Genomic DNA, 24,686 nt, shown 5'->3' with positions numbered 1-24,686 from the left:
AAATCTTTTAAACTTCTTGATTGATTTGAACATACACCAATTTTAACTTTCATAGATCACTAAGAAGGAGTAAAGAAAACATGATTATATCCTAAAAACACCTCTTATAATTCCCAAGATTATGTCTGCCACATCTTATCCACGTTGAATAGGCATGCTTGAGCTAAAATCCATCTCAATTGCTCTACTCTTTATGATTGGATCCCTTTTCTCTAGTTTGGAATAAAACGTATGGTTGCGTTTTAAAAATGTTTTTGAAAAAAATTAAAAAAAAAAAATTTTTACTTCAAATAAATATTTTTTTTGTTTTCTAATCATTTTAATGTGCTGATGTCAAAAATAATTTTTTTAAAATAAAAAAATATTCTTTTGATGCATTTCTGAGTAAAAAACACTTGAAAAAACAACCGCTATTATATTCCCAAATACCCTCTAAAAATGATCAAGCAATGTATATAGATGATCACATACAAATTGACATTACATTTCTTCTGATAGATGTAACCTTATTTGAAAGGGGAAAAAAACAAGAAAAACACTCTCCTAGGTTGATATGATTTGGCCGAATGTTGTTCTGTAGTCAAGTGTTGGTGTTGCCCTAAATGATTGATGACATGGTGATTAAAGAGGTTCGCTCATATTCTTTATTTTTAATATTCAAGTATTGAGGCTATAATTTATTTTTTTATTAAATACATTTAAATACACCATATTGATATGAGAAATGTATCTCTTAACTGAGAATCTATATAAAAAATAATAATGTATTAAAGTAGCTAAGAGCATCTCTAATGACAAAAACCATTTAGAAAAACTAAATTGAATAGGCATGCTTGAGCTTAAATCCACCTAGTGAGGACTCTTGGCATGGAACAGAACTTCACTCAAGTTCTATTATTCATATGTCGTCCTCTTAGGGGTGTTTTGAAAGTGTGATGGTAGTTATTTTTCAAAGTATTTTTTACAAGAAATTAAATCAAATTAATATTTTTTTATTTTTTAAAAATTATTTTAACACCAACACATTAAAATAATTTAAAAAAACCAAAAAACATTAATTTAAAATAAAAAAATTAAAAAATTTTAATTAAAAAAAATACTTTTAAAACACAAAATTAAGCAGCACATCCTCTTGAACTCGCTGAAACTCACTTCTCCATCATCTGTGTGCATTATAAGCCATCAAATACGCAGGAAGAAAAATAGGAGCATCTAATTAAAACCAGTACCTCGCAATTTATAAAATTAACTTGGGTAAAGAATTGTTTGAAAGTTCCATATCCTAATTTTACACTGCTATGTGATAAGACAAGTTAACTTTAACATCTTCTGGTGTCAATTTACAATTTCAAAAACTAGCAGCCTTGGACATGAATACCTTAGGATTTCATGCCTGACACATATTAAAAAGTAGTTCTAAGACAATTTCATGCCAATTTATTGTCAAACAAACCACTCATTACATGATGACTGAATTCTCGTTAGTTCGTGACATAACTTTTTGCTTTCTACTTCTAGTTTTTTACTTGGAAAACAAGACATTTCATAAGTTCCACGAGCTCCTTTATTTCACAACAGGTTCATAATTTAACTTCCAAATCTAATATGTAAGCTATGACAACAGGTTAAATTACGATCTCGGTCAGCTTCCTCAACCATCTCTTTGATCTCTGTAGGAGAAACTTTCACCAAGCTCCTTAGCTATTCGCTTGAAGTCATCTATAGAGTTTTTTCCCTGAAACAAAATATATTAAATAATAATTCATCAACATGAAAACGGCCTCGTTCTATTCCTTGCCTTTTTCCGTAGACATTGCTAAAAGCACTTATATTTAGACAATTCTCAATATACAAAAAAATGTATTTTTGTTGGGGCATCAACTCCCTCATTGTTAACAATGAGTATAAAGAAGGGTTTTGATCTCCCATGAACAAGAACCACCTTATACTATTATTGAAGCAGTGTAGCTGATACAATCCAATCCACAGGATTCGCATTAGTAGCCCTATTTTTCAAGAAGTTTATACTTAAAAATCATTGTATATAAAGAATTATCTCGTTGCCAACTCAAAAGCAATATCCTTTTCAAAAACAAGTGAAACAATTCTAAGAGATCATTGACTACATTCACTTCAAACCAATAGGCATAAAAGGGCCTATTGATATGTGTGTAAATTAGAAAAACCAATTGAATCTAGAGATGATAAAACTTTATTACGTTGTTTTGGGAAAACCAGAATTGCAAAATGCGCACAAATACTAAAACTTTCACCCATACATCCACAAGAAAAATGACATTGTAAAACACACTAGATAAAAGAAAAGCTTAACGCATGTACATAATAAGGCACAAAAGGTAGCTATTCTGTCATCTCCAAACCAAATGCCTTTTATTAGATATTTTTTTGTTACAATTGTTTTGGGACAAAAAAAACTCATCAAATGTGTTAAAGTTAAAAATAATTTTTTAAAAAACAAAAATTTTATTTTGATATATTTTTAAATAAAAAAAACATATTAAAAAATAATTATTATCACACTATCAAACAGGTTCTAATCATTCTAATTCCTTCTGGCCCTTAAAGGTAGGTATGGAAATAACTATAAATGGTGTAAGGTTTAAGTCGTGAATTGACATAGATTAACTTATAGATCAACTTGAATCTATCTTCAAAAGATATTATTTTAGATAAAATAATTAAAAAACTAAAATCATGCTTCTAGTGCAAATTAATCTCTTCACGTACAAGATCCTCATTAATGATATGATTTATGTACGTTTTCTAAAATCAAATAGCCAAACCTATCCCATAAAATAAAATAAAGGAACTTACCTTTTTGTTTAAATGCAATAACCTTATTTACAGAAATTTAAATCCCAATTTCAATACAATATTAACTGTCAATTATTGTATAAAGACTACTGAATTCTTTTAAACTTCTTGATTGATTTAAACATACACCAATTTTCACTTCCATGGATCGCTAAGAAGGATTAAAGAAAACACGATCATATCCTAAAAACACCTCTTATAACTCCCAAGATTCTGTCTGCCACATCTTGTCCAAATTGAATAGGCATGCTTGAGCTCAAATCCATCTCAACTGCTCTACTCTTTATCATTCGATCTCTTTTCTCTAGTTGATCCCTCTCATTTTCCTCAATAGTAGCCGTTCCTCCTTTACAAACACAACTATCCATCCATAGTTCAAGAACCTCATTAGCTATGGGATCAATATTGTCGCGAATAATTTCTTCAACACGCTCCGTCGTTCCACCGTCCTCACATGTTATGCTAACCAAAATCCCTGTGGGAGAAACAACATTTCGAAAGTAGAGGGAAGATGAGAAATAGGGTTTGGCTTCAAGGACTTGTGTGTCAAGTTGTTTCCTAAATGCTTCAAGTTGAGAATCTTCATAAAACGTTTTCAGGTAATCTGGGTGGAGAACAAGGTCTTTCCTTGGAATTAAATCAAGAAAGAAGATGAAGTATGTTGGGCTGCATTGGACCAACTCGAATTGAAAATGTGGTGCATCTGTTGAGGATTTGAGATAGCCTTGAATGTTAGTGATATTCATTGCTCCTCCGTTTGGTAAGGACAAGTGTAGCCAACTCGTCAATATGAAATCAATCTGGTTTCCATAAAAAATAAATTAATCATTAGTTTTTTTTAATATTATATAGTTATAATATTATAGGGAGAGAGAGAGTACATGAGAGGAATCGACTCCACGGTTGATGCAAAGAGAACCTTGAGAAGCACCACTCTGGTTCTGATAGTATTCAGCATCAGGAGGGACTGAGGCTGAAGAAGGAAGGAGATGACCATGAAGGCGTTTATCCACGGCTGAGATTAGACCCACCATTAAATCTTTGTGAGGAGCCAAGAGATGAGGAAACTCCATTAACCTCTGCCCTCTCATCGGCTGTTCCATCTCAGATGGTGTGGTCGATAAGGCACGTATTGAATTTCTGATCTTTCTGGTGGATATTTTCTTCGATGGTAAAGCTGAAAATGAATTTAGATAAACATGTGGATGTGGGCAAAGCGGGAGGGTCATTGTTTCTCTCGCAATCTGTCCTTCAAGAACGAAGAGTAGAGTCGTGTGAAAACTCAATTATTAGCATTCCGTTTTTCAAATTCAACCAAAAAAAGCTGTAATCAAAGGACAAATATTATTCTTCCATCAACAACATCCACAAAAGATGAGTCACTTTCAACTATTTTGCGAATTTCAAATTTGAATATTGACTATAATGGGTTGATTAACTGAACCTGAGGAACCTAATTAACACGCCATTTAGAGCGTGTTTGGCAGTGTGGTTGCGAGTGTTTTTCAAATAATTTTTCGTGCCAAAATGCATGCCAACGATGTTTTTTTATTTTTTAAAAATTATTTTTGATATCAGCACATCAAAACGATCCAAAACGTACAAACTATATTAAATTTTAACAAAAAAAAAATTCAAATTTTTTGGGAACGCAGCCGCAGCCGCGTTCCCAAACGGGCTCTTATTGTTGTCTGTCAGATTTAGTGACCTTTGATGATGTAATAGTTTCTAGGTTTTTTGGTGTTTTTTATTTAATAAAATATTAAATTGATGTTTTTATATATTTTTAAATGATTTTTATATGTTACTAAAAAATAAATAAATTATTTTAATTGAAAATCACTTTTAAAAAACATCATGTACTATAAGCTATTTAGAAAAACTAAATTATTGATATGATTTTTTGAATATATTTTGTTTCTGTGTTTCTGTATTTTTGAAAAAATTATGATTTTTTTCGTAGACAACTAAATGAGTTTACAGATTTTATCTGTGAAGAGTAAGAAGACAGCGAGAGAATAGACATCTCAAGCCCTTCAATGATTTAGGAAGTTGCTTGACATTTCAAGCTTCAAGAACTTACCATTGTCCTTTTCTTCTTCAAACGGAAATGACAAATTGGGCCTTTAGATTTTTTTTAACATTTTCATTGCCTCTAGCCCTTCAAAAGCATTTAAGTTTAGTTTTCAATGTCTTTTACTCTATTAGTTTTTTGTATCGATCTATCCACTCGATAAGCAATTTTCAGCCACTAGAAATCAACCCACAGCTCTGGCAATAATGAATATTTCATTCATCTTATTTTTCTTGAACATAGAAGGGTACGGTTGAACCACGACCGATCAAATCATGTGAGATCTTGAGTAACTGTAGGCGAGAGGACGGAACGGAGATAAAGGGATGAAGAGACGTAGGGTTGAACCTCGGGGAGTTTCGCAAGCATCTGCCTATGAGTGTCTAACTGGGTGTTCTCATAGAAAGTTTGAAGATAGTCTGGCGAAAGGACAGGGTCCTTCCGTGTAAGATGGAAACTAATCTACAAAGCAAACACAGATTAAGCATATCTAAATGGGTTAATAGTTAATGAAGTCTGATTGCAGCTACCAAGACAATCTACCTTCTAAATAATTAGCGTTGATAAATACTAATCGGTAAGACTACTAGTCATAGCAACAAGCACTGGCTTAGAACTTTAGAATTATCAGGGGCGCATGAGCAAATAACAAATAAAACAACGAACCAATTCAAAGTTTCAAACAAGAAGTGAGATGGAGGAAATTACCTGGGGAGACTGAAGACCTGATCTGACATGAAGTGAAGCTTGGGCGCTCCCACTTTCGTTCTGGCAGTGTTGTACGTCAAGGGGAAGTGTAGTGGCTGAGATTTTTGTTCTTGAGGATTTGAGGGGAGGATGAGATGCTAATTGGAGAGAAGCTGACAGCCATTAGTTTAGTTCCCAACTAGTCATGACAGGGAAATCTCTAAATGAAGTAAAAATAAAAGAAAAGAAAGCCCTTTAAATCAGCCTATTCAAAGGCCCCAAAAGCAAGGAAAGGCCCTGACACCTATTCATTTTAATTTTATTTTTCATGATTGAGTGGAAGCGCATGGTTCTTCAAGCTAAGTATATTTTTTGTCAAACAAAACAGATATCGCGTCATTTGCAACTCCAGTTTCCGGTGACACGAGGGTCTCAGGGAAAATAAGAGCAGGGGTTTTTCAACCCCATAAATACATTTTTCAACTCTTTTTCCAACTAAAAACATCTAAAAAAAACAATCTAAAGATATACATAAATCTTTTTATGCTATAAAATAATTAATAAATCAATCCAAAAACTAAAAATCAACTTGAAAACTAAAAAAAATTCACAGTTAAATCTACCTTTTCAAGCAATTATAGGATAAAAAAATACATAAATTAAACTCCTTTCATTTAATGAAACTCGTGGGTATCAAAATCAACATGTTTAGTGGTTAAAATTGATATCAATTAAGGAATTTCTCTCTCTACCATCACAATTCAATGAATTTCTCTCTTTTTTCTCTCAAATTAGGGATTAAAAAATTAAAAAATGAGTTTTTATACCCAATTTGAATTTTCAAGATATTGAGAGGCCTAAATGTTGTCATTTAAAAAGTAGAGGATCAAAATGAATTTTTCACCCAAATTTTCACCCATATTTTTTAGTCTTCACCCTTTTTATCTACTTATTTCATTTTTATTCTCAAACTTTCAATACCATCCTTTCTTAGCAAATTAACCTAAAGTGGCCAAGAATTTTTTCCATAAAAGGGCTTAATCAAGTAAAACAAAAGCTCAATAACCAAATTTAAAAAAAAATATATTGCAATCCACAATGAATTGTGTGTGTGTGAATAGTAGTGTGGGCTACCATGCCTATTAGTGTTTTGTTAATACGCAATACGTTGATGCTTTGTAGGTTAAGTTAATTTTTAATGTAAAAAAATAGGTGTTGGATTTGTGGAATTGCTTTTCAGTATCATAATATTTTTTAATTGAGAACTTGAAAGATAGTTTATGTGTTTAATAAAAATTTAAAAAGTATTTTAATTGATAAATCATAAAAAAAAATTACTAATGTTAATTTTCAAAACAAGATGAATGCACATGTAAATAATTGACTTTGTGTCATTAAGAACTTTTCAAAAATATTTATTTAACTATATGAAAATTAAAATAGATATTTGTCATCTAAATTATATAGAAAAACATTTTTTATTCTAAATTATATTTTATTGTTCATGTAATTTTATTGGTTATCATAAAAAAATATTTTTTAAATAACAACTTATCATAATTTTATAACACAAGTCTTAATAAAAATAAAACAAAAGAAAGTCATGAATTGATAATTTTGACACAAATTTATTAAAAATATAAATATAAAAATATAAAAATATAAAAACATATTGCAATTGAAATAACAAAATAAATATTTTATTCCCATTGAATATTTATAAGAAAATTTAGGTGGAAAGGCTATACCCATATGCCTCTTTTTTCTTTTTCTTAAAGTTAAAATTTTTAAAACCTTTAGTACCAGAAACATATGATCCAAAATTTTGAATCTTTAAACCTAAATCTCAACGTTTTTTAACCCAAAAACATTAGATGGACCTCTAAAATTTTATTTCTAACCATAAAGCACATTTTAATCAAATTATATAAAAAAAATTGTTGAGTTCTGATTTACTTTTTTGAACAATGTTAAAGGTAAAAACAATAGTCATTGAATTGTTCTTTAAAGATAAATCCATAGACACCAAGACTGTAGTTATTAGTGGCTAGAATTTGGCCACCAAAAAGTTCTCTCTATCCTTTGTTTTTTTCAATGAATTTCTTTCTCTTTTAACAATAATCAAGGATTGAAATGCAAAACAAATAAAGTTTAATGACTAAAATATAAAAGTTAAAAAGAAAAAAGATCAAATATATAAACTATGAAACTTACATGATGAAATTGAAGTTTTTCATGCCTTTTGAAAATAGGAAAAGGTTCTATTCTTGAAATGTTAATTTTAGTCTTTTTTCTTTTAACTTTTGTTTTAAGAAAAACCTAAAATTGATTTTTATAAATATGTCTTTAATTTAACCTAGGAATATCAAATGCCATATTAGGTATGCAAAGCATACTAATCGAAATAAAGCCTAACATATAAAATCATTACATTAGAGCTTGTAACGATGAAATTAAAAAACAAATTAAGTTCAATGATTGAGGTATAAAAAATAAAAATTTCAAGGACTTCGAGAGAAAAAATTGGATGTGAACAATATCATGAACAAAATGTAAGAGAAAGCAAAATAGATGAATAATTAAAAACCCATATCTTTTAGTTTATATTACAATGTCATTAAAATTATCTAATTTTTAAATACATTAAACAATCCATTTAATAAAATCATTATGATAATATTTTGTGAAGAATTTTAAAATTATAAAATACATTTTTCTCTTTAAAAAATATTATATTATGCTTCCTTAATTTTATTCACTAATACACCAATCTTCAATGCTATAACATTGATAAGGATAAATTAATATATTGATTTGCTAATTGTCACACACATACACATAAAAGTACCAAATAACTTCTCACCATATGTTATTTAGCAAGTAAATTCAAATAATTATGAACAAGTTATATATATATAAAACATAATCAATTATCATAATTGATTGTATTTTTATTAGTTATTTCACATGCACTAGACTACATGTGGTATCAACATTATGGATACATTTTATGGTATCATGAATTATTGTTTTCAATTGAGAAATGGAAAGATAGTGTGTATGCTTAATAAAATAAATTAAAAAAATATATGAACTGAAAATTAAAAAAAGATTTTTTAACAAAGGTAGATTCACTTGTAAGTATTTTACGTCCGTTATTCTTTTATTTATATGTTTTTATTTATTTCATAAATACAATAAAATACAAATGCATCATTCAAATAAAAATTATTTATATAAAATAAAATAAAAAGATAAATTACATTAATCTCATTGAAATATTATGAAAATAAAAAGATGAATTACTATTTAAAAAACTTAAACTAAAAAAATTTAAAAAAATAAGAGTGAGAGTATTAATAAACATTTAAATAAAAACTTAATAAAAAGTAAAAAAGATCAGACATTATTGGACTTTAAATGCTAGACATGACCAAGAATAAAATAGCCTAGACATGCCTAGTTCATTAAAAATTATTTTGAAAAATCACATGATGCATTGTTTGCTTCAATTTTCATAACTTATTGTTCAATGGACAATTTTTTTATTACCTCTAGTAATTAAAAAATTAGAGTTTGATTCTTGGAACTCTAAAAACATATTTTTCAACTTGTTTTTGCTTAAAAACACTTTAAAAACATTTTAGTAACCTCAATAAACTCCAACTTCAAAAAAAAACTTTTTAAACACTTTGAAAATAAAAATCAAATTGAATCTAAAAACTATTGGTGAACTCCTATGTAATTTTCTCAACATGATTAAGCGAAAAAAAACAATCATCACTGATCATCTCTCTACAGAATGAACTTATTTGCACACAAAAAAATTTTGTCGCTAAAATGTGGTCCATTGAAAACTTTCTCTCTCCATATTTTTTTTAATGACTTTCTCTATCTTCTTTAAATATCCAGGGATTGAAACAAAAAAAAAAATTTAGGACTGAAATGTAAAAAGATAAAATAATTTGGATAAATAATATATAAATTAAAACTAGAGGGATCAAATTGAAGTTTTCCATACTAAAAATAAGGGGCCAAAATGGTTAAAATGTGGCTAAAATGTGGTCCATTGAAAACTTTCTCTCTCCATAATTTTTTTTAATGACTTTCTCTATCTTCTTTAAATATCCAGGGATTGAAACAAAAAAAAAATTAGGACTGAAATGTAAAAAGATAAAACAATTTGGATAAATAATATATAAATTAAAACTAGAGGGATCAAATTGAAGTTTTCCATACTAAAAATAAGGGGGCAAAATGGTTTCTATGTTTTTTATGTTAAATTTTGTCCATGTGCTTTCAAATATTTTTACTACAATTTAAATTTTTTTTCATAACATTGATTTTTAATTTAATATTAGAATATTCTTTGATATTATGAGAGCTTGCAAAATGAGAAACAAATTTTCAATATATAAAATCATTCTAATATAATATGGAAAAATAAAAAAAAAGGTTTGATAACCAAAATTTAAAAAAAATGACTTCATCATTCACCTAATTATTCGCCATAAACATTTTCATATTTTAACAATCTATAAAACCACAAATCAAATACTGCAAAACTTTTATACACCACTTTATATATATATATATATATATATATATATATATATATATATATATATATAATTGCTTTGTGTATTTCCAAAATTGTGGATGTTAATCGGCTTCAAATATAAAATGTACTTAATAATTCCATAAATAAAAATGACATTCCAATTATATCACATGTAAAATTTATATTTAAAGTTATAATGTGTGAATTATGTGTGAAATGTATTATTTTTTTTTTAATTTTAATCAACTGAAATACTTTATTTTATTATAAAAAATATATTTTTTTAAATAACCTTTTAACTATAGATGAGTGATTGGAAATTTCAATATATTTATAAAATATTAAATTGTATTGATTATGTGGATGGTTCAACAAGTTACCATGTGTCTGGAGAGAGAAATTCCTCTAGGAAATCTTCATACCTTGCATAACAAAAAAACAATATTTTTTATATTCTATATTTGCATATAATTTAGGGATTTTTACTTTTATGACTTTAAATAATTATTTAATCTAGTTTAAGATATTGAAATATAAAACAAGTTTAATCTAGTCCAAGCCTCCAAGGACTAGAATTAACTTCACAAATATTTAAGATAAAACAAGTTCATACTCTTTTTATTCTTAAATAAACTGAAATGTCAAGCTTAAATTTTGAATAGGCTTTATCCAAATTCAAATTTGATATGGGCTAACTAATTGAATATTTTCCACCCATTTATACATTGTCGTTTTCTCCATTTAATGGTGAGATGTTATACACATGTATTTGTCTTATGGTTTGGTAAACATGGATCATCCACGTTGCAATCTCTTCTCAAGACAACATGTCTATTATTCAATTCATTCTTATTCTTCTAACCCTCTTCTGTGAACCTTATGCCTTTTTGTCCAAAAAAACTCTCTCATCTCCTTCATGCCATCCTCGTTCTCTTGTCAAATTGTTGTCAGTGGCTGCCTGGATCCATTACATCCCCTCCCCCTTTAAAGATCTTCCCTCAAAGTGAGGGTAGGTGTCTTTTAGTCGGTTTTCTTTCATTCAAATTGCTTCCTAATGAACCAATAATTTCAGTTTAGTACTTCATTTATTGACTTTTTCTCTTCGATCTAACACCTTCACGGACTATGGTAATGTATTACCCTTCCAATAAAAAAAAAAGGAGTAGCTTAGGTATGAGATGTTTATCTTTGTCGATTCTCCTTTTAAGAAGGAACACGTGAAAGATCATATGTATATGGGATCCTTTAAGCAAGTCCAAATATAAGCCACCTCTTCTATTTTCCCCCTAAATTTTGAAGGATCAAAGTACTTGCATGGTAGCTTTTGGTTCTTTCTTCGGTGCATGCTTAACTATCGATGTGGTTGGAGCTTAAGGTACACCCATTTTTTCTTTTTACAACTCTAACTCTTTTTTCTTTTTTATTAACCTAAGCTTTATGCCTATTTTATGCCTTACATAGATTAGCCTTTATGTTTTATCTTTGATACGTGCTTACAATGTTTGATTTTATATGAATTCCTATAATGTTGTTTGTTAGACCATGTGGAGTGTGACCATAGATAGTCTTAAAAGGGGCTATCTAAGAGATGTATTGTAGTTGGTGTTATACCACCATTTTGTTATAGTCAGCCACTTAGACCATTCCCTAGGATTATCACCTATACAACAACAAAGATACACTTCTAATGTCTTATTATTAACTTTGATATAACTATAAGTTTATATGTGATGTGTTGTTGATAAATATAATTAGACCCTCTAAATCTAAATAGATCTTGCTCGAATCTATATAGTTTTATGATATTTTATGTGAAAATCTAGGACATCTTTAATGATTTAAAAGGAAACACAAGTGCCATGAAATAGGCATACTTGTAAATTTTGTTTACTACCACTTGAATAATTGTATATGGTTAAAAAAAAATAATCCCTTAATATAATTTATAAAGATAGAGAACCATGGTCTCTTTGGTACTAGTAAAGGTTGTAATATCTCTAAAGGCTTAATGTTTTCCACTTTAGTTTGCTAGCAAATCTCATATTATCTAATGTATTCTTTTTCCTCAAACTTTATACCCATTCAATAAAATTCTCTTTTTGCTTGCCTTAAGTTTTTCTCATAACTTGAATGACCTATTATTGGACTATCATATATAAATTGTAGGATGGCTAGTTTGAGGGGACATGTACTACTGAAATGAATTTTTTTCTTATACAAAAATAGTCATCTTTTTATTTTTGAAACCTTATGGAACTTAGGGTATATTCTTCCATTTATTAGAAGATTGTTTGGACTTTTGGATCATTGTCATAAGTAACCTTAAGTTCATCTATCCACTTTACTAAGGGTACTGTAATAGCCCAAATTTCTCTTTTAATTTCCCCCCTATGTTTTCTAGATAAGGCATCAGCCACTAGGTTTTCCTTACTTGCCTTTTATTCTATCGCAAATTCATACCTAAATAATTTGTAATCCATTTCTACTAGGATGGGGTCCCTATCTTTTATTCTAACATATATTTTAGGCATTGTTGATCTATTTTAATTTGGATTAATGTCCTAATAAGTAAGGTCTTCACATTTGAACTGTTATTACTATGGCACAAAGCTCTTCTTTATAAGTTAACGAGTTAACTTTTTACCTTTTAGGTCTTTATTAAAATAGGCAATAGGTCTGCCCTTTTGCATTAGAACTCTTATTGTCCCTTTCTTAGAGGCATCACATTCTACTATAAAAAGTTTAGTGAAATTAGATTAGATAAAAAAATAATGGGCTCATAACTACATCTTTCAAGGCCATAAAAGTCTCCTCAACCTTCTCATTCCAACTGAAATCCTTTTTTTAATGAGCTTAATCAGTTAGCTTGCAATGAACCTATATCTTTTAATGAATCATTTATAATAACTCGTTAAACCTAAAAAACCCATAAAGGTATTTGATGTTACTAGGCCTAGGCCATTTAACCATGGCCTTTTATCTTTTTAGAATCAAATTTTACTTTTTCCCTCAAAACAAAATGGCTCAAATACTCCACTTCCCTTCGTGTAAACTTGTATTGTTATATTTTAGCAAATAATTTATGTTGGACTAAGATTTCTAAAACATTTCTTAGATTATCTAGGTGTTGTTTTTCAATTCTAAAATGTGGTAGAGGCATTGGTTAACCTGAATGGCATGATAAGGAACTCGAAATAGCCTTCATGAGTTTTAAAAGATATTTTTAGGATGTCCTTTGGTTTTATTCTAATCTAATAGTAACTAAACCTTAGGTCTAGTTTAAAGAACTATTAAGATCCACATAATTCATCTAATAATTCTTCCACTACAAGAATTTGAAATTTATCCTTTATTATCTCTTTATTAAGGGCTAAGTAATCGACACATATCCTCCATGATCAATCAATTTTTCTCATAAAAATAAGAAAAAGGGACTTTGATTGGGTTGAATGGTTCCTGGTCCTTATAATTCCTTTATAACTTTTTCAATCTTCATTTCTAATAGTAGAGATATTGGTTGCCAAACATACCTTAAAAAAAAAACCTTTAACAAAAATATAGGAAACCAAACCAAATCTTGAACCTTTGACCCAATATGATCCGACTAAGTTAACCCAACCGAGTTGACCTAAAATTTATGATTCAACCATAAACCAAACAAAAAATCTTGATTTAACCAAAAAAACAGCCCAAAAACAAAACAAAAGTAAAGAAAATAGATTAAACACCTAAAAAACATAAAAATTAAAAAATTTATGAACAAAACAGATCAACCACAAAAAAAATAAAGAACATTGAACATGAACTGAACAACATGGGTTCCAAATCCGATCAAATACGGTCAAAATAAAGGCACATACATGTTAGAAATCATGTGAGGATTAATAATCTAGTATCCATTCACTTCAATTATCACTAAAACATCACGATTTTTGTCAAAATAAATTTAAGTTCAAAACCAAAATTCTAGGATTAAAACCTGCCAAAAACATGTTATTGATGTAAATAAACACTAGATTATCTATTAATCATGCATATCAAAGGTGTTTGTGCAAAGAAATGATCAAACATGATATGAATCAAAGGTCTAAGACAATGATTTCCTAAGAACACGAAGAAAAAACTCAGAAACCCAGCCATAAACCCAGCAAAGGTAGCCACTCTCAAGACCAGAAAATAGTGTTTTTTTTCTTCTAAAGCATGCTTTCTTTAACCTAATAAGTCACACTACCATAAATAAACATGTTTGAATCTAAAAAAAGTAACAAATAACATTAAAATATCTAAATCATGCATGAGGTAACAAATTCAAAAACTACCAACTTAAAAACACATTACATGTTCATGCAATATGGATTTAAAGTTGGTTTTCTAAACTTATTTGGGTAATGAACAGAGCTAGCATAATCAAGAAGAACATTCTTGCTTAAGCATGCATTGCTTAAGTTAAACAAAAACTAAAACAACATTATTATATAAAAAATGAAACAATAACATTATTATTATTATTATAAACTGAAACAGTAACATTATTATATAAAAAACATCAAAAAAATTATAAAAACTTTAGCAAATAAAACAAAACAAAACATAACATAACATTGAAAAGATGAATACAACATTATTTGTTGAGCATTCCAAACCTTTTTTCTATACTTGTAAACATAAATATAAAATAAAAATAAATAAATAAACACCTCAAGGAGGCCATAATGACCTGCTTTTGGATTAGAAAATATACCTAGAACAACCACTTTCTCTTTTGTTTTTCTTTAGAAAGTTATATTTGTCACCAATCTATTATCTTTTCAAAGCTTAGAAAATCTTTATATTAGGCTCCTAAATATTTTTTTTAAGTTTCTTATGAATATTTTCCTTCTTTTTTCTCTTTCTTTCCTCCTTTCTCCCTTACAACTTTAATCTTAAGGGAAGTATTTATAGGATTTTGGGAGATCTTAAATCCATTTCTGACCTCTTGATCTTGATGGAAAGGTTGTAGACCCTAGATTAGAGCCCATTGAGAATTCTTTGAGTATGAACACATGAAAAGCACATCAGTTTTTGCACGGTGGTTTCATCAATGCTAACTAAGTTGCGACACTTTCGAGACTTTATTGGAGTAATTATGGCATTATTGTCACCTGAGACCACCAGAAGTTGGTAGAGGAGATTCATACATTTTATTTGTATCCAACATTGCTCAATTTGAGATAAGTAAATCTACATTCATGCGTTTGAAGTTGACAATTCGATTAGCCAAAACTGTTAAAACAGACTCTGTTGACTAAACAACGTTTCACTCATCTTCTCATAATTCAATCTGAACGATGCATTGTTTATGGTTTTTAATTTCGGATTTGGCAAATTTTAATTGAGTTCTTATTCTTTCAATTGCTTTTAATTGTATTCATAATTGCCTCCAAACTATTAATTTCATGCAATTTCACCCCTATCAAACTCAATTGTTAGCCCTTATATTGATTGCATTTTTAATTTTAGTCATTGGTTCTAAATTTATGCATTTTGACCCTTAATTGATCAATAAACTTTCAATTTCTTCAATTTGACCCCAGATTTGATCAATTTCAGGCTCTACATTCACGCGTTTTTTCTAGTTTTGTTCTTGGTTTTAGATTTTTTTCAATTAAGTCTTTAATTGCCCCCTCAAACTTTAATATTTATGCAATTAAGCCCTTGATTTGACTAAATTAACTCTTAAAAATTACAATTCAACCCCCTGACTTTAATCTCTTCCGATTACAACCTATACTTCAAAAATTAATTTTTCTTGTAATTAAGCCCTCAATAAATTCAATTAAAGTTTGAAAAATTCTAATTGAGTTCTTGAATATCCAATTTTGAATCCCTCCTCAAATTGAATTTTCCTTTATTAATAGGGCTTTCATCAGTTGAAAATATATTTTTAATTTTTTCAATCTTGTATATTTTGATCTTCCTTAACCAGTCTTCAGTAATTTCCTCAGCGTTCTAGCATATTCTTCTTACTAATATTTTTTTTATTTTCCTCCAATATTTTTCAATTTTTTTGTATTTTCTTTTTTTCTTCTAATTTTTTATGTAAGGTCCTAAAATGGATAACAACAAGATCATTAAAATCTAATTTCATTGCTTTTAAGTTAATTGTTTTTAGTCTTTTAGAAAAGGGTATTTGGTGGGGATTTTATAAGCTTTTTCCTTAAAGTTTTTGTGATTTGACTCCTATTAGGAGATATATGTTGTAATTATTACATTAAGTCTTCAAAAACTCATTGTTAGGTTTGTTGATTTTGTTGTTGTTCCTCGTATTGTTGCTTCATGCTAACTACTACCTTTATCAATTGTGATATTATGGTATTCTTGATCATGGTTCGTAGGCTTTGATAACAAATTATAACAATTCTTGAAATTTGTAATAGAAAAGTGAAGAAAATTCATTATTTTATTGAATAAAAATTAAGCCTTACAACATCATAAAAAATAAAGAAAATTTTATGGACTATTTTAAAATAGTCTGAGCTTCGAAGGGACTAAAATTAACTTCATAACCATTCTAAGATAAAATAAATTTCTACTTAGATAATTGAAACACTATGTTTAAGTCTTGAATGGACTTTATCCAAATTTGAATTTGATCTAGGATAACTAACCTTGCACAATAACAAAAAAAAAAAAGAATAATTCAAAGTTGTCGATTTTTTTCTATTATGGCTGGAATGCCGGTATACTTCATACCATTTTAGAAAAAGGAACAAAGTAAGCATACTTCATACCATGTTTCTAATTTCCTTACCCTTTTCATTTTTAATAAAATTTTGACAAATTTAAGTTCTGATATTATTAAATTACCATCACTTTTGCATCTTATAGTGATACAATAGAGCCAGAAGTAACTTGAGAAGAAGGCCACTTCTTGGAGATGATTGCCAATAGTAGATTAAAAGATTTGAGGAAGCTTTTAGTGAATGATGTGTAATTTTTATAGCTCTACTATTATCTCTTTCATTTCTGATAAAGTCAACCATTACATGTTTAACATTTGACACTCATAATTCTATATAGAAACACAATGTTAGAATCTTGTGCATTTTGTCAAGGAAGTTTAAAAAAAAGTAAATTCAGAAGATTTTTAAGTTCTGAATTGTAATAATGATGTGTTTGACACAATCACTGTGTTAATGAAGATAACTTATGGTTTTATCTTTATATAAACAACTTGGTATCCTTGACTATTAATTACAAATGTATTATGAGCATTTAATCTTTGTTATAGACTAAGATTTTATATTTGGGCAAAAACTAGCAGGACATAAAGTGCGGTGAGGTATCCAAATTGAAATTGCATTCATAATTTATTAATTGTTAAGAATAATATATTAATTGTTAAGAATAATATATATGCTCAATGGAAAAAACCAGCTATTCTTTGAATTCATCCATTCTAAATGGGGAAATGGATTAGAGTACAACAGAATAAGTCTACGAAGTGTGATTTGATTTTTGTTCGTTACAATTTAAAGATTTAACAAAGATAAAATATTAATATTATCATATTAATCATAATATTAAAAATAATTAATTATTACTATTTTTATTAACATTGATATTATATACACACACGTATTCATATTTTTTTTTATATTAAAACCTTTTATTTTCTTAATATTTTAGCATTTTATTTATGTTGAAATAGTTGAAGTTAAATTTTAGTCTTTAACTTTTTATTATTTAAAATTTTTTTAAATTTTAAAATATATTATTTAAGAATGTTTAAAATTTTAAAATTATATTTAGATATTTAATATTGTGTTTATATGGCATAATTTAAATGTAATTTATTTTTAGATTTTAATATATATATATATATCACGTAATCCTATAACGAAACACTACAATATTTCAAAACCAAAATTTATTGTTTTAATAAAAAACAAAAAAAACTAACCAAAATGAAATTGATAACCTTGAATTAAACCAAAGATTTTCTTCCCACTGACACGCTGCCATGGCCCTGATGAGCTGTCAGACGCGTCCTTGCCTCGTCCACATTGCAAAAGGCAGCATCTCCACTGACCAATTCATACTTGTTTTCAGTCAACCCTCCTTGCTGGACATTCCGCCTTCTTTTCCAAAGAAACCTTGTCATCTCCTTCACGCCATCTTCGTTTGCCAGCGACGGCCCAAATCCCTTACATCATCGTAATTTGATCTCCTTCTTCTTCTTCTTCTTCTAACTCCTTTAGTTGGAGCAATAACATTAATTTCTCAGAAGAACAATAAAACTAACAATCAAATCATTGATGACAGCACTTTTAATCACAAAGGAAATTAGGTTATTATGTAGAGACAAAATCCATCTTCGCAGTGCAAACTTGAAAGAAGAGAAGAGGGGGTTGCAGACCCATTTTCCTTCGGTCTTCAACCCCCACCTAGATTATACATTACCATTCCATCCTTATTATTACACTAATCACAATTACAACCGCAGACTACTACTTCTATTATAATAACAGTGAAGTAGATCCTTCTGTCTACTCCTTTTACGGCTAAAAACGATCAGCTTCAGGCGGCGCACGTTCCTTGACCATGCACACCACCGATTTCTTCAATTACAGATCTTGATTTCCTTTGCACGGCCCCCCCCAAGCCCCATTTTCTCATCACGGCCCCTCTTTTTCTTGTTTTGACACTTCAACAAAACCCCAAACAATTTCAAGCCCCCCCCTTCCCCACCGTCACCATCATGATCGGTATCATCATGGTCAGTATCATCGCTAGTATTTTCATCATCATCATCATCTTCACTTTGATTATCGCCAACATCGGCCTCACCATTACACGTGGACCCACCACATCCAATGATGCGATTGATTTGATCAGGGCTCACCTTGACATACTTCGTCAAAAAATTAATCAACTCCCCACATTGTTTCTTAGCTTGCTCGAGTTCACTGCTCAGGACGTCGTTGTCTTTCTTCAACTGCTCGTTCTCGATCGATAAGTCGGCGACTTGTGTCGCCGCAGTTTCGACCGACCCCGGGTTCTTCGAATCCGGTGATGACGTTGACGTGGACCCCAGGTCCTCTCCGGAGTTGGACGAAGAGGATGCGCCTCCGGATTTTCCGGCAGGCGAGGTTTGGGTTGTCGGAGACGCAGCCGCTGTCTTTCGGCGGCGGATCTCAGCGAGGAGCTCCTTCTGTCCTCGCCGGAAGTTCTCGTTGGCGAATTCCCATTTGTCTGGCACGATTTTTCTAAAGCCCTGAAAAACAGTAAAAAATAATTAGAAACAAAGAAAATTCCATCGGCAACCAATTTTAAGAAAAAAAGGAAGCGGATAAACACATGCAGGTTTCTTCGGTACCGTCAAAGTTGAAAAAGGAAAGGCGATGTGGAAAAAACTAGGAGACACGTGGCCCACATAATGTAGTTCGGTGGGAAATAAAATCGGCGCAGCCAACAGGGAAAATCTTGGTTGAGATATGAAAACGAACTTCCAGAAAGGTTAATTTTCCACACGCAATTGGATTAGTTCAATAATTGCTCCCATGGTTATGATACTATTATTATTAAAACATTTATATTATTATTTTAATTGAGATTTAGTTATTTCGTGGAATAGTTATTTTTCATAATATTTTTTTGTTTCAAAATAAATTAAAATAATAATTTTTTATAATTTATTTTTAATATTAATATTAAAGACGCATGTCCACATCTTATAAGGACCACGGCAAAGGGTACCTTAACCCTATATCTACCAAAGTTTCTCTTCACTTAATTAACAAATAGCCTTCCTAAATATAAAGAACTCATACTTGCAATCCTTTATTGTTTCTAAATAATAAACCGTTCTTATTATTTTATTTTTATGAAAGCAAAGTTATTGATGAAAGTCAACCCAAGTTAATGACTTTTGGGGATCTAATTTGAAATATCTATACATAGAGGGACCTCCATGGGCATTTTAAACCTTGATTTAACTTAATTTAATTTCTCCTACAACTCTCTACCTTGCTGAACTTACGGCCCCACTATGTAGCTGCCTCCACACACATGCTGAAAAATGACCAGAGACAGAAAGACCATCATGTCCTTCACCTAATGCTAGTTTCTCGGTTTAAGCACGGGTACAATCGACCTTAGGCTGGCAGGAAGATCAAGGAATCGATCTTAAGTCATCGTTTTCATGTAGCAAAAAAGAAGAATACCCCTCCACCCACCAAACAAAAAAAAAAATCAAGTAAAGCGGACATGAAGGTGCAAAGAAATTGCACGCATGGTTTTTCTTCCAGAAAAAGAAGATGAATCGGTCAACGAAGACAACAAAAAGGGGTTTCTAAACAACATTAGATAAGCCAATAAATCATACACTTGCAAGCAAGAAATGATGGAAATAAGAGCTAAAAGAAGAGTAAAAAAGACAAGAATGATGGCAAGTAAATAACTTACATAGGTATTGAGCTGGCGAACAAAGCTAGAGAAGTTGTTGTGTTTGAAATAGTTAGGAAGCAAGTCCTTGGCAAAATCAGCAGTTTTCCACACAACAAAGGTTGTGCCGGTTTCATTCCATGATATCACATCATCAGTGCTTGGATCATCCACCAGCTGGTAGGTCTTCGTCAAAAACGGCGCCGGAGCCGACCTCTGCGCCATTTCTTCCAAATCTACCCCTCTCACCAAACCCCTACGAAGATCTCCAAAAACCTATATCTAATCTACCCCAGAAAAGAGCGAAGATCCCCCTTCCTATGTGCACTTATGCCGTAAGTACTGGAAAAAAAAAAAGAGGAAAAATTAAAGAACAAATCCTATATTACCTTGTTGGGGCGTAGTTCACTTTAGACAGAGCAACTAAAAAGCAAAAGAGCAGTCAAGAATTCCCAGTCCCAGCAATAGAATCCAGAAAGAAAGAACTTAGAGCTAACAAGATTGTTGAACAGTTTCAGCCTATCTGCTTCCATGGATGTTCTTGATTACCAAGATGAGACCTATGGTTTTTTTTGTAAGAATCCACAAACCCAAGACCATAACTTCCCTCTAAAGCACCTTCTTAGAGAATTATTTAACTTCTTGGTTTCGTGCACGGGACTCTTATAAAGGGGAAAGGCGCCATAGAAAGTGACGCAGGTTCTAGAAATTTTGAGAAACCAAACACTCGTGTTAAAGAAAACAAAGAAAAGCCCACTTCAATACTCTTTCAAAGCTGCAGTAATATTATAACAGTATAAACACAAAGGGGGGGGAGAGAGAGAGAGAGAGAGAGAGATGCAAACAAACAAAATAACACGCTTTTAAGAGAGAAAGAGGAATTAAAAAAAAATAAAAAACGGTGGTGGTGGTGTCCCATTGTTTCTTCGAGGGAAGCTTCTAATACATTTCTAAATTGTACTAATAGAAATGTTCAATTATCTAAGATCAACACTTGGATGATGGCTCCTTGGCGGGTACTTTTCTTCAGAACGGCAAGAAAATGGGGTTAGGAAAAAACTTCTTTTTGTCCGTTTATTTTCCACGCCTAACGTTTATTCCAAATAAGGGGGCTTCTTTTCTTCGTTATTTTAGCCACTCTTCTGTTTATATTGGCAAATTCCCTGCTTACTTTCCTCCTTTAGCTGGGTGATTAACATACCGTTTTATATTGAGATAATTGTTTATTTTTTATAATATTTTTTTATATTAAAACATTACAACTATTCAACAATATAAAATAATTAATTTAAATTTTTTTTTTTTTCAAAAACACCACCATGCCGCAGCCTGAAAAGGTTGAACTGCTGATGATGGAATCAGCCTCCGCGTTCAATAACTCTTTGAATTCAAAGAGTTATTTAAAAAAATAAAAAAATAACCTTGAGTTATTGTGATTTGTGAGTTGGAGTGGTGAAATGGGATATTCCCTGAGTTGTCGAAGAAATTACTTACTAAAATTAGGGAAAACATATCAAACTGCTTTACAGTCGACATCACAAAAATAAAAACAGTATAGGGTTCGCTACATAAATAAATAAATACTATTGCACCAACTTTTATGTTCCTTACTTGGATGTATATTGATTTATAAGTTTGCGGTATACCGTGGCTCAAATAAAAAAAAATTCAAGAATTATTTAATATTATTATTAAATCTAGTCTAACATATTAATTTTAAAATTTCTTGACTCAACTTTTTATCTAGCCTGTGATTAAAATTAAATTACATAAAAATTATCATTACGTGATCCAGTCGAGTTGAAGAATTCAAAGATAACTTTGATAACCGGCAAAAAAATGGATTGACTTAAAAAAATGAAAATGAACTTTTTTTTAATATTGCGAAGAAAGGATATTGAATCAACTCAGATTTTATAATTGAACTCATCAAATCCATGATTCAAATTATAGATTCCACTAAGTTTAAAAATATATTTTATATTTAATTATACGATAATAAAAATAAATGCTCGTTAAACCAAGTACAAACTAAATGTTGACATTTATTTAAGACTATAATAATATTATAGAAAGGAAATTAAAATTATTTATGAAAAATATTAAAATCAAATAAATATTAAATAATAAAAAATTAAAAAATTAAAAAAAAAAATTAAAATTAAAAAAAAACCATCCCTTTCATTGTTGAAATGAATAATGAAAGAGAGAGGTTGAAACCATAGCTTTTTTACGACTTGTTTAGCAATGTAGCTATGATTTTGAAAAAAATTCAATATTTTTGAGTCTTGAGTGGCTACTTTTCCAACAATATTAAAAAAAATTTACCTTAAATTTGTTTTAAAGCTAAATCACGTGTTTTACTAGTCTTTCAAGTTATCTTTGAATCTATTAAATTAACTGGATCACGTTATAATATTTTTTATACTATTTAATTTTAATTTTAGACTAGGTAAGAAATCGAGTTAATAAATTTTAAAATTAATTTACTAGATCAAGTTTAATAATAATATCAAATAATTTTTTACACGAAATATTATTTTCAATATTTTTATATATGAGCCATGCTATACCATGACATTATAAACCGGTATACATCTAAATAAGAAAAATAAAAGTAGGTGCAATAGTATTTATGTAGCAAACCCTTTACTGTTTTTATTTTTGTGACGTGGACCGTAAAACAGTTTGATAATTTTTTCCTAATTTTAATACTTAACTTCCAATTTAGGAGGTTTATGGCTTTTGATAATGAAAACCGGTATTTTAATTATTATTTTTTAAATAACTCTTTGAATTCAAACGAGAGAGGAGAATGAATGGCCTCTGCCGTGCGATTGAATGCCATCGTTAGCAATTCAACCTTTTCACTTTTCACACGGTGTATATTTTTATGATGCTATCGTTTTTTTTTTAAATAATTGTTTTAAATTATTTTTAGATTATTTTAATATGCTAATATTAAAAATATTTTTTTAAATTGTTATGTTAATATATTTTAAAATAAAAAAATATTTTAAAAAACAAAGAATATTAAAATACTAAACTTGCTCTCGAAGGTATTAAATAATTAGAGATTCCACGTCATGGAGACCACCTATTTTAATGTTAGGCCAGTGGGGTAGGTTTAGAGACCAGCAAAAACTTCTTCCTTGATTGAGCAGCTTATCATGGAACCAAGTTTCGCTGAAGTTTGAATTAATTAATTAATTAATCAAGCAATAAATTGTTGGAAAAGCAGCCACTCGAGGCATGAAAATCAAATTCCTAAACTACAAAAGTCGTCAACTACTACTCCCAAATTCACCGGCTTTGAAAATATGTCTCCTGTCCAATGCGAAATTGCCCTTGATTATCCTAACATGCGTTTGAGGTGTGTTTGAAATTGTGGTGGTGAAGGTGATTTAAAGTGTTTTTTATTTAGATATGTATTAAAATAAAAAAAATTATTTTTAACATCAGCACATTAAAATAATATGAAAAAATATATAAAAAATTCATTTTAAATAAAAAAAATTCACAGTTTAAGAGAATATAATTTTCATCACGTTTCAAATAGAGCCTGAACCTCGTGTGTTTTGAGTGTTGTAATACTCTCTTCATATTTTAAAAAAATTATATTTTACATACTATTATATATTGAATAAAAAATTCTTAAACTTGAACCATAAAAAAAACATAACAAGTCTATTTTTATAATTGTTAATATCCAAAATGCCTTTATGATTTCCGCATCCTTTTCCTTGTCCATCAATTCTACATGTTCATCTTTCCCAATTAAATTCATAATATAAAAAAACTAAATAAATTATATTAAAATCTTCACCAAACTATTTCAACAATCTCAATTAATTATGGATGGCATGGAGCTAAAACATTGGAAAATCCCTCATGAACAATAGCCTAGACCTTACACCAATCATTGATTTAGTGACGGCAAGCAATGACAATCAGCTATACATCAAACGAGGCATTAGTACTAGCAAAATCATGCACCCACAAAGCCCAACTTATAGCTAAACAAGAAAAATACTTTTAATATTAATATATTAAAATAATTTAAAAATATAAAAAATAATTCAAAATAAAAAATTTTTAAAACAT

The 24,686-nt window shown here is 29.5% G+C and overlaps 2 protein-coding genes across 4 annotated transcripts; both read right to left on the bottom strand.

Annotated features, from left to right (window-relative positions):
- Window positions 1–2,814: 2,814 nt before the first annotated feature.
- On the bottom strand, window positions 2,815–5,833 carry LOC133673441 (red chlorophyll catabolite reductase-like). 2 transcript variants are annotated; one of them, XM_062094248.1, is made up of 3 exons: window positions 5,618–5,833; window positions 3,717–4,084; window positions 2,815–3,635 (listed from the first exon to the last, which is right to left on the bottom strand). In XM_062094248.1, exons 2-3 carry the CDS (start codon window positions 4,062–4,064, stop codon window positions 3,012–3,014), a joined length of 972 nt encoding a protein of 323 aa, XP_061950232.1. In that variant the 5' UTR covers window positions 4,065–4,084; window positions 5,618–5,833; the 3' UTR covers window positions 2,815–3,011. The 2 variants fall into 2 exon arrangements, with proteins under 2 accessions (XP_061950232.1, XP_061950231.1); XM_062094247.1 differs by having other exon boundaries at window positions 3,717–4,079.
- Window positions 5,834–18,437: 12,604 nt separating this feature from the next.
- LOC133672381 (heat shock factor protein HSF24) lies at window positions 18,438–21,385 on the bottom strand. Of its 2 annotated transcripts, XM_062092778.1 has the most exons (3): window positions 20,972–21,385; window positions 20,604–20,900; window positions 18,438–19,413 (listed from the first exon to the last, which is right to left on the bottom strand). In XM_062092778.1, exons 2-3 carry the CDS (start codon window positions 20,805–20,807, stop codon window positions 18,760–18,762), a joined length of 858 nt encoding a protein of 285 aa, XP_061948762.1. In that variant the 5' UTR covers window positions 20,808–20,900; window positions 20,972–21,385; the 3' UTR covers window positions 18,438–18,759. The 2 variants fall into 2 exon arrangements, with proteins under 2 accessions (XP_061948762.1, XP_061948761.1); XM_062092777.1 differs by having other exon boundaries at window positions 20,604–21,385.
- Between the last annotated feature and the right edge of the window lie 3,301 nt (window positions 21,386–24,686).

Source organism: Populus nigra, chromosome 14 (assembly GCF_951802175.1).
Source record: "Populus nigra chromosome 14, ddPopNigr1.1, whole genome shotgun sequence".
NCBI classification, from domain to species: Eukaryota; Viridiplantae; Streptophyta; class Magnoliopsida; order Malpighiales; family Salicaceae; genus Populus; species Populus nigra.
Note: the sequence above shows the minus strand (reverse complement) of the source record. Positions and strands in the feature narration are given on the sequence as shown.